At 35.7% G+C, this 15011-nt stretch overlaps 1 protein-coding gene across 15 annotated transcripts in view; it reads right to left on the reverse strand.

The window, feature by feature from the left end:
- ATE1 (arginyltransferase 1) overlaps positions 1-15011 on the reverse strand; it is a 202829-nt gene that overhangs the window by 25208 nt on the left and 162610 nt on the right. For 14 of the 15 annotated variants that reach the window (XM_072624567.1, XM_072624546.1, XM_072624537.1 and 11 more), the window contains one exon: positions 12464-12584. In XM_072624567.1, the coding sequence (XP_072480668.1) occupies positions 12464-12584 (121 nt within the window). Of the gene's footprint in view, positions 1-5016; positions 5181-12463; positions 12585-15011 lie in introns of all 15 variants that reach the window. The other variant, XR_011970556.1, reaches the window with a different exon arrangement.

Genomic DNA, 15011 nt, shown 5'->3' on the forward strand with positions numbered 1-15011 from the left:
ATGATATCTACTTTATATGGAGGGACTGGGCCAAGAATAAGTTAGGCAATTCAATCTCTAGCTAGTGGAAGAACTGGAACTAGAATCCAGAAATCCTAATGCACAACTCAACACTATGACTATTTGTCAAGTATTGCCCAGTTGTTGATCTGTAGCATACTTATTCTGGTCTGCAGCATTTCTAATTACACATTTCTAATTACAAAGTCATTGTATTTTTTAAACTTGTTGGGTAAAAAACCCCAAACGCTGGTTACTCCTTTTTCTCCCTCATTCTCTCTACTCTCCTCTTCCATCAAGGCATCCCTGGTTTCTGTCCACTTAAACACAGAAACTGATGACTTTTCACAAAGCAGGTGAATAGGTTCAATTACTGTCATTTCCTGCTTCATCACAAAATGGAACCAAAGACAAGGATGTTTTAACAGTAAGAAAGATTCTAGAAACATATGCTAGAAACACAGTACATCTGAAGCTGAAGTAAGAAACTTGTTTTTTGCATTGCCAATTTCAGGTCCAACAAAGTGATTTTATAAAGCTTCTTTTCTTCACTTGTCTTGTTAGTTTTCTCTTAGCCTGCTCTTCACTATATCTTGCATTACAAATTTAATTTTAAGAGAAATTCACTAATATTATAATGTTATGACTTTTTGCCCTTATACTCTGTTCACAGACATATGATTTAACTGAACTATAAAAGGAAACAGAGTACATTGTTTTTGAACTTCATGTCTTTGGTGGTCAATCAGCCACTACCAGTACAACACAGTATTTTTGAATAGGTTTTACTGTTTGATATAATAATAATAATATAATATTAATATATATTAATATTACATATTAATATATAATGTTTTTTGTTTAGGCATGCTAGCAGAGTCCAATTTTGATTCTTTCCCTTGTTGTCACACCTCTACTTTCAGATGGCAGTTTACATTTTATTAACGTAATATTACATTATTATTACTATGTACATTCCATAGAAGAATGTACAAGTCAATTCAATCTAACTAAAGTCTATCACAAACATCACTAGGAAAATATATCTTTTACAAGAATAGCAACCCTACTGCAGTTCCTGTATTTATAATGAAAATATTGTGCTAGTATTATCATGTAAAAGAATACACTAGCAAAATTAAGTCTTACTTGCACCCTCATGTCTAAGCCTACAGATTTTTTTTTTTGGCAGAAAGACTAAAAGCAGAAATTTGTGAAAGTGGAGCTAATCAGTTCTTAAATACTTTCTGTTATTGTGTATATAGCACATTCTTAGATTGAAACTGGGTGAAGTTGGAAAAAAAGAGACTTAGACATACTTAGAATATTACTGGTATTTCTGTGGACCTTACAACAAAAGTATATTTTATCCTGTACAAAATATCAAATGCTCTAAAACACACTATTCTCAATAAATGTGTTCTCAAGTACAACTTCATCCTGGCTGACTCAGCAGGGTAGAGAGGAAAGAGTTCTGAACTGGGAAATCAGGATGGAGATGTGGCTTTAAATCACAACTCTGTCATTTAGTTATACACACACATGCACGTGTGTGCACACACACATACATATATATTATATAACTTTTCTTAAACGGTTTCCTCATCTGGAAAAAGTGTAATAGTATTTACAATTAATATTACACAGAATGGTTGTGGAGAAACTATTTTTGCAAATGTTAAAATGTTATGTAAATGCTAATCTTTCTTACCATTTGACTAGTAAAAGAACTGAAGTACTAGAATAGGAAAAGCCAAGTCAACAGGGAGTCAATAAGCATTTATTAAGCACCTACTACGTACCAGGCACTGTGCTAAGTATTAGGGATACAAAGAAAGGCAAAGGCAAAAAAAAATCTCTCCTCATCAGGAGCTCAGTCTCATGGGGGAACCAAAATGTAAATAACTATGTACCAATAAGATATGTACAAAATAAATTGGAGATAATCTTAGATGGAAGACAATAAAATAAGGAAGACCAGAAAAGACTTCTTGAAGCAGACGAAATTTTAGCTGGGGATTGAAAAGAAGTCAGAGAAGTTAGGAGTCAGAGAAGAGGAAGCAGAGAATTCTAGGCATGGAGGACAGTCAATGAAAATGCAGTCAGAAGATGGAAGTATTTTGTGAAAGAAAATGCAAGTGTCACTGGATGGAAGAGAATTGGGAGTACAGGAAAAACTAAGACTAGGAGAACAGGCTTGGACTAGTGAAGGGCTTTAAAAGCCAGAGTATTTTATATAGTATTTATCTTGGAGGTCATAGGGACTCACTGGAGTTTACTGAATAAGAAAGGTGGCATGGTCAGACCCGTGCTTTAAGAAGGTCAATTTGATAGCCGAGCAGAGGATGAACTAGAGTGGGGAGAGACTTGAGGCATGGAGATCAACTAGAGTTATTTCAATAATCTCAGTGAGGTGACAAAGGTCTAACCAGTATGGGGGAACATACAAGAGATTTTACAAAGGTAGAATGGTCAGTTTTTAGCAACAAATTGGATACAGAGAGGAAGAGTGCAAAGTTGAATGTACTACCTAGGTGGTGAGCCTGGTAAAACAGGGGGGATGGTGGCACTCTAGAAAATAGTAGGAAAGTTCAGAAGAAGGGAAAGTTTGCAGGAAAAGAGAATGAGTTTAGTTTTGGTCATGAAAAGTTCATGATGTTTATGGGATATCCTGATCAGGATTTCCAAAAAGGCATTTGGAGATGTGAAACTGGAGGTTAGAACTGGTAAGTACGTTTTAGGAATTATTAGCATAGAGACGATAGTTGAATCAGAGGGAGTCAAAGAAGATCACTAAGCAAAAATGTAATATAGAGTGAAAAGAAGGTGTCCAAGACAGAGCAATAAACGATGGCCATGGTTAATGGACATGATATAGAAGAAGATCTAGCAAAGTAAACTGAGACAGTGAGGTCAGACAGGCAGAAGAAGAACCAAAAGAGATGAGAAGTCAAACTGCAGATAAGAGGATGAGAAGAAAAAAAAACAATTGGAGATAACATTCTTAAGGAGCCATTACAGTTAAAGGGAGGAGAAATATGGGACAAAAGCTAGCAGAAATGGATGGACAAAATGAGGGGTTTTTGAAGATGGGAGAGACAAAGGTGTATCTGTAGGCAGCAAAGAGGCAACCAGTAGACAGGGAAACACTGATTAGTGAAAAAGTTGAGATTATAGAGGTAGCAAATAATTTGCTAAACAAGGCCAGATGGAATGAAATGAAGGGTACATTTAGAGTGGTTATCTTAGCAAGGAGGACCACCTCTTTGTGTAAGACAGGAGTGAAGGAGGAGATAGTGGTAGAAAGCATGTGAGTAATGTGAGATGAGATGAAAAGAAGAAAAAAATCTCAAGAAATGGCCTCTTTTTTTTTTCAGTCAATAAACCTTTATTAAGCAACTACTATGTACCAGTTACTGTACTAAGTGTGGAAAACAAAAGAAAGGGACAAAAAAACAGTTCTTGAGCTCAAGGAGCTCACAATCTAATGGGGGAGAAAATAAGCAAACATGTATGTATAAACAAGTTATATTCAGAATAAATAGGAAATAAATAACAGCAGGAAAGTACTAACAAGATAAGAGGGGTTTGGAAAGATTTTCTATATAAGATGAGATTTTAGTTGGGACTTGAAGCCAGGAAAGTCATTATGCAGAGATGAGAGAGAGCATTCCAGGCCTGGGGAACAGTCAGAGAAAACACTGGGAGCCAAGAGATTTTATCTTGCTTGCAGAACAGCAAATGAAGCTAGCATCACTTGCCTGAAGAAAAGCTGGCAGAGAATAAAGTGTAAGAAAACAGAAAGGGACTATATTATAATGAAGGGCTTTGTATGTCAAACGCAGGATTTCTTATTTGATCCTGGAGGTGATCGGAAAATACTGGAGTTTATTGAGAAGAGGGGTGATGTGGCTGGACCTGCACGTTAGATCTCTGATTTTGGCAGTTGAATGGAGGATGGATTGAGAAGGAAGAGACTTAAAGGAAAGCAGACCCACCAGCAGGCTGTTTCAACCATTCAGGCATGAATGGCCTATGCCAAGGTGGTGGGTTATATCAGAGAAGAGGGAATATTCAAGAGATGTTGATGCAAAAATGAAGTTGACAGATCTTGGCAACAGTCTGTGAAATATGACATGAGATTTGTAACTGAGAGGGTGGGAGGAGAGGAAACAATAGGAAGTTTGAAGAGGGAAGAAAAATTCTGGAAAAGTCACTGTGCTGAACAGGACAGTGAATTGTTTAGGGAGATGATCATTTTGTGAATTTAAATGGATAATTATGCTTAGAAAGTATTTTAAATATAATTTTATACTCAAATGTCCAAGAAGTTTGAGGGTTAAATATTTCACCTAAAACATTTTTATTAATGAATGATCATATACTAATCCCTAAAGGGTTGTAAAAGTACCCTTTAGATTCCAGATTAAATGGAATCTCCTTCTCTGGCAAGAACAATAGATCTCACAGATTAAAACCAGTGTTTAACTTCATTTACACATTTTTTAGGCAACTGTAAATAAACTACTAAGAAAACAATACCAGATAAGGAAAGGGTTATTCTTTAATAGATCAAGTCTCTGTTGCCCTGACAGCCCTCTTGTCCTTTCTGATCTGGAAAACTTCTCTCTCATGCCTGTAAATAAGTCTTTCTTGTTTCTACTTCTCAGAATCTCAAATTCTTTTCAGGATCCAGCAAAAGTGTCATCTACATGAGAGCGCTGGCCCTCAAATCATCTTCTATTTTACATAAGTGCACTTGTTATTCCCTCCCTCCCTTCTCACTGGAACAACTCAAAGGCAACAGGTGTCTTCATTTCTATGTTTGAATCTCCAGCACCTTGCTCAGGGCTAGAACGTTGCTGTTGTTCATCCTCCACTTGTGAAGAGGACCAATAACAACATGGAGAGATGTCCTGACTTGGGAGTGAATCAGATTTTAGTGAGGCAGAGCCTCACTCTCTCTGCCACAGCCATCAAATGCCCAGTGGCAAGACAAAAGTCAAGACGACTCACAATAGCTCAGGATACAGTAGATGATCTCGATGTCTTCGATGTCTGAACAAAACTAAGCACTCCCCAGCACCTGATTCAGCTGCATTCCTGACCACCGTTCTGCTGAGCGAAATCTTCCCTTGCTTGGGGCAGATACATACGCCTAATTCACTGGCAGATGAGGCCTGTCAGATGAAACAGTTTTATCAGGGTGTGGTCACGGTGCATGCTACAGTTTTCTGTAGCCACTAAGCATTTGCTGTTGTTGTGTTTGTCCTTCCTTCTCGAAGAGGACCATGACATCAAGATGATGAGTAAATGTTTAGTGATTACATGACAGGAATGTTAGAAAAATCTATAAAACTGGCTTCTCAAAAGGTACACTATGTATGTTACAAAATTTTGGCTATTAGAGTACTGAAGAAAAAAATGTTCATAATTTTAATACAAATTTTGAATACGTAGTATAAGCTTATTTGCAAAATAAACAGAACTTGTCCATTACTAACCTCAAAATATATCAGGCCTCAAATATGGAAAGAGTTCAACAAAACTGGTTGCTCTCACTGAAGGCAAGTTGAGCATCTACAATTCTACTGATTCCTTCATAGTGTTTCTAATTTAAATGTTCCAACGTGTCACATTTCCTTATGGCAAAGAAAACTGTGCCATGAGCAAAAACAAAAACAAAAAAATTTGAGAAACACTGAACTAGAAAAATAAAGCCAGCAATAAAATAACATCTATTAATTATAGAAAAAAAGAGAGGGTCACTTTGAACTAACATTTAGTGATTAAAATTTATTGGGCAGCTAAGTGGTACAGTGGAAAGACTATCAGGAGTAAAGTCAGAAAGACTCATCTCTGAGAGTTCACATGTGGCCTCAAACACTTACTAGCTGTGTGACCTGGGCAAGTCACTTAACCCTGTTTGCCTCAATTACCTCATCTGTATAATAAGCTGGAAAATGAAATGGCAAACCACTTCAGTATTTTTGTCAAGAAAATCCCAAATCGAGTCATGATGAGTCATGACTGAACAACAATAAAAATTTACAGATATTTCAATTTCATATCTACAATAGGGTTTTTTTCTCAGCAAATGACTGGAACTGTTGAACTTTCCTAGAAATGATCCAACTGTGTTTAGCAGCAGAAAGTAATAATACAGAACCTGAGTTAAATGGGACCTCAGAAGTCATTTTATTAAAAACCTTTTTTAAATGAGATTCTTATTTACAACATACCTGGAAAGTAATCATACCATTTCTGCTCAAAGACTTACAGTCAGGTAGAAACCCACTACTTTCTGAGGCCATACAATTTCACTTTTAGATAACTGATTGCTAGGAAGTTTTTCCTGACATCAAACCTAAATTTAACTTTATGACATTTAACTAATTCTGACCTTTGGAGCCAAGCAGAATAAATCCTTCTAGGTGATACGCACTCAAATATAGCTATCATAACCTCTGATGAATCTCTTCTCTAAAGTAATCTCAGCTCTTTCAAGCAATTTTCATATCTTATGACCCTAAAGTCATTGCCAGCTGCTCTATTTATGGTCTTCCTAAAATGTGGCAGAACTGACTATAATACTCCAGATGTGGTCTAACCAGGTCAGAATATAGCAGATTATCTCTAGTCTAAACACAATGCCTCTTTTATTACAATGGGAGAAAGTCTGATCAGATCCTTGCCTCGTCAGTCACTGGGCAACTGACATAAGCTCACTGGGCTTTAATTCCTTCATCTGTAAGATGAGGAGGTTAGCTGAATTCTAAGACCCCTTCCATCTTCCAACTCCCACTCCCATTTTCTACAGCCCAGTCAAACTTGCCTTTCTTGATACTCCTTACCCATGACATTCTGTCATTTTTTTTTTGTCTTTTCCCAGGCTGTCCCTGAAGCCTAGAATATAATCTCCATCCTCACCTTCACTTCTTAGAATTTCCAGTTTCCTTAAAGTTAAGCTTGGATATTTTTTCCTCTATAAGGTCTTTCCTGATCCTCCCATGTTAGCGATCCTTCTCATTACCTTATATTATTTTGTATATACTTATGTCTTTAACTGTATGTTGTCTCTTCAGATAGAATGCAAGCTCCCTGAGAGCAGAGGCTGTTTCATTTTGGTCTCTGTATCCCTTATACCCAGCAAAGGGCCTGAAACATAATAGGAAGTTAAAGTTTGTTCATTGGTTCCACCAGACTAACAAACTCTTTCTTGTTGGGGAAAATCAAATCCATAAGAGAATCGTCCCTGGTTGATTCCTCTATTTTCTTAAATATAAAGTCATTAGGACAAGCCAAGAAATTAGCTGCTCTGCTTTTGGAAGAGAGAGCTAAGAGAGATATTCACAGATGTATGGGAAAATGCTTTTTTTAATTATGAAGACTGTCTAAGTCTGCACAATTATTATAAATTTATATTCATAACCCTCTCTCTCCCACAATGATCCAAGAAGTAACATCCCCATAAGGGGCAAAATGGGACATAGCCTTTTACTTCCTTAGATGCCATAAAGCCCGCTGGGCTTCTCTTATACTCTTAATTATAATTGTGGTATCCCTCAGCCCTCCCCCCCAAAGAATAGTGTATACTTTGTGTAAGCTGAGAACGTTTCAACGAGCTCTTTCTCTGTCCCAGTGCCTACCATAGTGCTTTATATGTTATAGATTCTTTAAAAATGACGAATAATTTAAAAAATTTTCAAGTGAATGAATGAAACACTTGAATATCCATGCAAAGATGAAAAGGCAATATCCACTTATTTGGGGGAAAATTTATATCTTTACAATTTCTTACAATGACAGGAACAAAATACAATCTATAAAATTGATCTGCAACAACACCAAAAAATTTTTCAAGCAATTTATGAATTAAAACAGTGCTTTTATTATCAAGCCAACAATGGAAATATACAATGATTAATTATTATGAGGATTTTTTTAAACAAATTATTCAAGACATTTGATTCTGCTGCTATAAGGATGTAACTAGAAGGATTTTACTGCCTTTGAAATGAGTAATAAAATGTTTGCCAAAAAACTGAGGATGATAAAATCTACCTACCAGGTAAAAATTTATTTTCCTCCTCAAGCCAGATATTCCAATCTAGATACATTAATCACAGCAACTGTCAAACATCTTTTAGACTTATCAAACTGCTACACTAACCTATAATAATAACTTTTCTGCATTATCTATATTAGACTCTACTTCAGTTTCATTCCTGATTTGGGTAGCAATTGTTGAACTGTATTCCTCTGTTTCTTTCTTCCTTCTCTAGAGTCTGCTACATTCTATGAAGAGATTAGATAATGTAACAGGAGACCGCCAGAAAGGAGCCAGAGGAACTCAAGGTAAGCCTCTTTCTGAAGTGGAATATTTAAGAACTCTACAAGTTAGGGAAATATGCAAGAAAAAAAACAGCATATGATGATCATATATGTCAAAATATGTGAACACATTCAACTCAATATGTAAAAAGGAAAAATGCAACAGAATTATAATTTTTGTTTAACTCTATTAACACTTAACTGTAAACCTGGGAAAAAAACCTTATAAGTCAATACCATATAAAGCTTCAATCACATTCACACTCTTTCTTAGTGGAGGTCTTAAAGACTGGTAGAACTTTTATATAATTAAATAATATTTTATCTCTCCTTAGAAATTTTATATGTTAGCTTGGTTTGATATGAGTTACTTTTTCCAGAAAGCACAGTAAATCTAACACATTTTCACTTTAGGAGAGGTTTCCTAACCCACATACTCTGCTACCTACAAAACAAAACAAAACAAAAAAACTTGTCAAAGACTAAGATTTCCCAGAGGATTATAGCAGAACTATTTGAGGCAGAAGAGATATTTGAGAAAAGGAAGAAATTTTTCCTCTAACTGGTAAGAGATATATATTGAAAATGGACTTTAATAGGAAAACCTGTAAACATTCATCTGGGCCTTGTCAATGCAAGATCACTATTGAAAAGATAGGAGGGACAGGAATTAGTGTCAATAATGCCACGCATTGCTATCCATATTTCTCCTTTTATGCTTTACATTTTCTCTGAAAAAACTAGACAATTATAGATTGTAGTGGGTCATGAAAAAAAATAACATGGCCCCAGAGTCGAAAACAGTTTCCTTATAGACTACTCTTTAAATCTCAAATGACCATGTCTCACAGCATGCCCAATACAGTTCAGCATGTAACCACATTTTAATTTCCTAAAACCACAGGATGTCAGTCTAATTTTAAGTCACGTCTGGTCTGTGATATTCAATACTGATAAAACTGCTAAACGTTCTACTTGAACTGAAATTTTCAAGTACAAAGGATATTAGGAATCCTCACGTTGTTCAAAGGATTAACTTTTGAATAGTCTACTCATTACCTTACCTTGAATTTGTTTTCCATGCTGAATTACAATATCTATTACAGAGACTTACACGAGAATCTCTGAAGAGTTATATTTTACAAATATATTACTGGTAATCAATGGTAAATATCAATCAATAAGCATTTATTAAGCACCTAACTATACATTAGCCACTGTGCCAGGAGCTAAGACTATAAGGATAAAAATTAAATAGTCCCTGTCTTTAAGGAGCTTACATTCTATTAGGAGAAACTACATATATACATACAAGTATAAGCAAAAAAAATTCAAAGACCTTTTTTGGAGGAAGGGATTAGCAAAGGCTTCAAGTACTGACTGTCATTTAAGTGACAAGTGATCTAAGAATCATTTCAATGACATATCTGCATTTCACATAAACGGTTATTATTGATCACTTGGGGAAAGAAGGGAAAAATTAGCCATTAACATCAATTAATATTCATATAACTCCCCTTCAGCATGTGACATTCAGTTAATTATTGGGCTGAATTTTATTAAATGTGAAGTTGTGGTTTCCTACACTTCCAGATTCTATGTCAATAAGAAAGAAGGATTAAACTTCATGGCTAAACTGAAAAGTTTAGAATGAAATGCAATTCAAAGAGCTAAAAATTTCCCAGAGACATGGGAGTTTGAAGCAAATTTTAAAAGCAAATTTTAGATCTAGAAGTGATTTACAGGTCAGTCTTTATAAGGAGATAGGACATGATTAAAAGAAGCATTATCCATCAAAGCTGTATACTCAAAGAAGACTGATTGTGGTATAACCTTGAGAGAAGTTGAGAGTAAGGCAAAGTATTCCTCTTCCTTTCTGCCATTTTATTGATTTAGTTTTCCCCTGGACTTCAATTCTGGTTAGAATACATTTGACATAAGTTATTTTCCAATTAATACCACTGTGCAAGCAAGGGGAAAATATAGCAACCATCCTTACCTGGAATTAAGTGATCAATTCAAAGGGCTAAAAATCATGAACTTATTTTTAGATGTAGCTATAGTGTAATAGAAAAAGCACAGCACTTGCAGATCCAAAGACTTCATGTCCTGGTTCTAACATTCATTATCTTTGTGACTCAAGGCAAATTACTTAACCCTTCCAAGTATTAGTTTCCTCATTTGTAAAATAATAGTTATATAAGCCTCCCGCATAAGTTTATTTCAGGGGTCAAATGAGATAATGATCTGATCATTTTCTCTAAGTTTATTTACTTTGAAGCAGTGCACAGGTAAATGTTTAACAACTGGCTCCCCAAGGAAAAAATGTATACAAGCCACACTTTTAAGTTAAATCTGCACTATTAATATTTTATCTATCACTTTCTTAAGCCTAGCAAACTATGGCCTCTTGTAGTCTGTTTTTGTAAGGTCCACTATATTTTAAAATGTAAAAACCATGTTCTTAGCAGGCTGTATTTGTTTCACAAGCTATACAGTTTGCCAACTCCTGGTCTAGACCAGGGCTTGTCAATTTCCAAGGTGCTATTGCTCGGGCTGAAAATTTAAAAATTGCACTTGTAAGCCTGTTACAGATAGTTCCAGCATACTTCTGGTGCTATGTAAAAGTAATCCATAAGCAATAATAATTTTTTGAGCCTCCAAAGTTCAACTTTAATAAATATAAAACTGCAATATTTAATGCTTAATATCCAATGCTGGGTTGCTAAGCTATACTACCAAACCAAATACCTAAAAAATACAGGTAATAAGTTTTATTGAGTAATTAACTCTACAAAAACAACAGGCAGCTGTGGCACTTGAGTCAATTTTAGGAAATAATACTATTCTTCACCATATTCACTTCAGTTTTTCTCTCTCTCCTTCGCTACGTATTTTTTGACACTCTGGGTTTAACAAATGGCTGGATACTACTACAGGTGAGCAGATGAGGCTATAAAAAAGAGGTAAAAATCTTTGATAATATTTTTTCAAATTGTTTTAAATTTACTTAAAATTTTAAAAAAATATAAAAACCTATTAAACAAATTTAAGCAATATCTTATTTCATTTTTAAATCCTTAATAGGTTTTTAATCATTTGATAAGTGACTACTTCTCTGGGTCTGTTTCCTCATCTGTAAAAAGAGGTTGGATGAAATCATCTCTAATGTCACTTTCAGTTAGTTCTACATTCTAAGAAAACTGGATGACATTCTTCATAGTTTCAGAAGTTAATTATATAAGCAAATTGCTAGAGAGGAAGATAACCAGCTTTTGTTTTTTGGATCCACTACATAATACAAGGATAATCTTGAAAATAATTTTAAGGTTTAACATCTTAACTACTAGACATGAAAACAAATTATATTAATAGATAAAAGACCATTACTTACCACAAACCATAAGAAAAAACTTGCAGACCACACTGTGTAAAAAAACTAAGGGGGCAATACATACTACCTTGGTTATTTAGGAGAACAATTATTTGCAAAATAGTTTATCTCCCTCCCTCTTATGAACTTTCAGTACTGATAAAGAAATGATTGGAACAAGATTTTGTCCCTCAATAGCTTCTGTCTACCTACCCAAGACTGCTAGTTCAGGTCCTAGACCTGCTCCTTTCACTAATTTCTTAGACAATATTGGAGAATCATTAAGTGTCTCTAAGGCTCAATACTGATAATTTGGGGAACTAACTCTCTCACTAACTTTTTTGATGACTTTGGAAGATCATTTGTTGTCTCCAAGCTTTGTTAAAGGAAGAAAGTCTACCCCAGGTGATCTTTAAAAGTTTCTTCTAACTCTGACTTCTTATGATTCTATTACTTCTACTCTGAGACACACAATAAGGAATTAATCAAGAAAATGGAAGCTGTGATCCTTGCTCTCAAAGCACTTACAACATAATGGAAGTGACTAGTAAGGAACAACAGCATAGAGAAGGGAATTTCAGATCTCATTAATTTCTCAGACTGTGTTCTTCACCTCCCACCTCCCTCCTCACCCATATCTCTCCCCTTCATCCTGGCAATCTTTTAAGAACGAATGTGATGACACTGATATATTATAAAAATAAATCTGACAATGTAAAACTATAAGCTCCTAAAAAAAAGCTCCTATAAACCTACCTGCTTTTGTATCTTGGTTGAAGCGACAGTATTTAGAGTTCTCAAGTGCAGGCAGACACTGTTCAATGGGCACCCAGACATATGTCTCTGGACACAACAAATCAGAAGGCCTATATTGACCCTAGTGAGAAAGGAGAAAAAAAGATAGATACATTAGATGACATGATAACTTCCTGGCTACAAAGTTCCTATGAAAGTTTTAAATCACCAGTCTAAACAAAATCAACCAAGAAACTACTTTACTGTACATACTAAATAACCCAGTTAATGATTATTTCACCATCTTAAGAATACAAGTTTGACTAAAAGGCTTTCTAAAATAGACATTGGGGCAGAGCCAAGATGTAAAAGCAGAGACTTACCTGAGCTCTCCCCCAAAGCCCTCTAAATACCTTAAAAAATGACTCTAAACATATTCTAGAACTATAGAACCCACAAAAGACAAATCCCCAGCTCAGGACAAACTGGAAAGTCGACAGGAAGGGTCTTTTGCACCAGTCAGGGAGCAGAGCACAGTCCATCGTGGGCCACGCTGGCACAGATGAACCAGGTCTCAGCGGACTGAATCACTGTCAGCTGTGGTAGTTTCCAGATTTCTCAACACACAAACACCAAAAATAAAAACTTTTTTGGAAAACTCTGTGGGAGCTAGGTGAAAGAGGAGCATGCCATCCAGGCCCAGGCCCGGGGGGAGAGGAGGAGGACGGCAACAATGGCAGCAGCAGTGGCAGTAGAACGCTTCCAGAGCTCTGGGATCACAGACAATGGGGATTTGAGCCCCTGATAAAAAAAAATCCCTGAAGCCTGGGACAGTACACCCATCCCCACTCCCACCCCACTGAAAGCAAGAGTTCTACCTTGACAAAGAGTTAGAAAGTAAAGTGTTTGGCTAGGAAGATAAGTAAACATCATAAAAGACCTCAGACTATAGAATCTTACTTTGATGACAAGGAAGACCAGAGTATGCAACAAGAAAAGAACAGCAAACTCAAAGCTCCTACATCAAAAGCCTCCAAGACGAATAGTCTCAGGCCATGGAAGAGCACAAAAAGGATTTTGAAAATCAAGTAAGAGAAGTAGAGCAAAAATTGGGAAGAGAAATGAGAGTGATGCAAGAAAATTATGAAAATTGAGTCAACAGCTTGCTGAAGGAGACCCAAAAAAATAACGAAAAGAACACCTTAAAAAATAGACTAACTGAAATGGCAAAAGAAGGCCAAAAGGCCAATGAGGAGAAGAATGTAATAAAAAGGTAGAACTGGCCAAATGGAAAAGGAGGTCAAAAAGCTCACTGAAGAAAATAATTCCTTAGGGAGCAAATGGAAGCTCATCAATTTATGAGAAATCAAGAAATTATAAAACAGAACCAAAAGAATGAAAAAAATAAAAGACAATGTAAAATATCTCATTGGAAAAACCAATACCTGGAAAATAGATCTAGCAGAGATAATTTAAAAATTATTGGACTACCTAAAAGCCATGATCAAAAAAAAAAAAAAAAGAGCCTAGACATCATCTTTCAAGAAATTATCAAGGAAAACTGCCCTGATATTCTAGAACCAAAGAGTAAAATAGAAATGGAAAGAATCCACCAATCACCTCCTGAAACAGATCCCAAAAGGAAAATTCCTAAAAATATTGTAGCCAAATTTCAGAGCATTCAGGTCAAGAAGAAAATATTACAAGCAGCCAGAAAGAAACAATTCAAGTATTGTAGAAATACAATCAAGATAACACAAGATCTAGCAGCTTCTACATTAAGGGCTTGGAATATGATATTCCAGGGGTCACAGGAGCTAGGATTAAAACCAAGCATCACCTACCCAGCAAAACTGAATATAATTCTTCAGGGGGAAAAATGGACATTCAAAGAAATAAAGGACTGAAAAGACTAGAGCTGAATAGAAAATCTGACTTTCAAATACAAGAATCAAGAGGAGCATGAAAAGGTAAACAGGAAAGAAATCATTAGTGACTGATTAAAGTTAAACTGTTTATATTCCTACATGGAAAGATGATATTTGTAATTCATGAGACCTTTCTCAGTATTAGAGTAATTGGAGAAAATAGATAGATAGATAGATAGATAGATAGATAGATAGATAGATAGATAGACAGACAGACAGACAGACAGACAGACAGACAGATAGATACACAGATATAGACAGACAGACAGAGGGCACAGGGTGAGCTGAATATGAAGGGATATCTAAAAAATAAAATTAAGGGGTGAGAGAGGAATATATTGGGAGAAGAGGAATGGGACAGATAAAATGGGGTAAATTATCTCACATAAAACAGGCAAGAAAAAGGTTTTACAATGAAGGGGAAAGAGAGGAAGTGAGGAGGAATGAGTGAACCTTACATTCATTGGACTTAGCTTAATGAGGAAATAATATACACACTCAACTGGGTATCTTACTCTACAGAAAAGAAGGGGGAAAGAGATAAAGGGGAGGGCGATGATAGAAAGGAGGGCAGACTGAGAGACGGGGTAGTCAGAAGCAAACACTGTTGAAAAGGTATAAGGTCAAAGAAGAAAACTGAA

This window comes from Notamacropus eugenii, chromosome 1 (assembly GCF_028372415.1).
Source record: "Notamacropus eugenii isolate mMacEug1 chromosome 1, mMacEug1.pri_v2, whole genome shotgun sequence".
In the NCBI taxonomy this organism is placed as follows: domain Eukaryota; kingdom Metazoa; phylum Chordata; class Mammalia; order Diprotodontia; family Macropodidae; genus Notamacropus; species Notamacropus eugenii.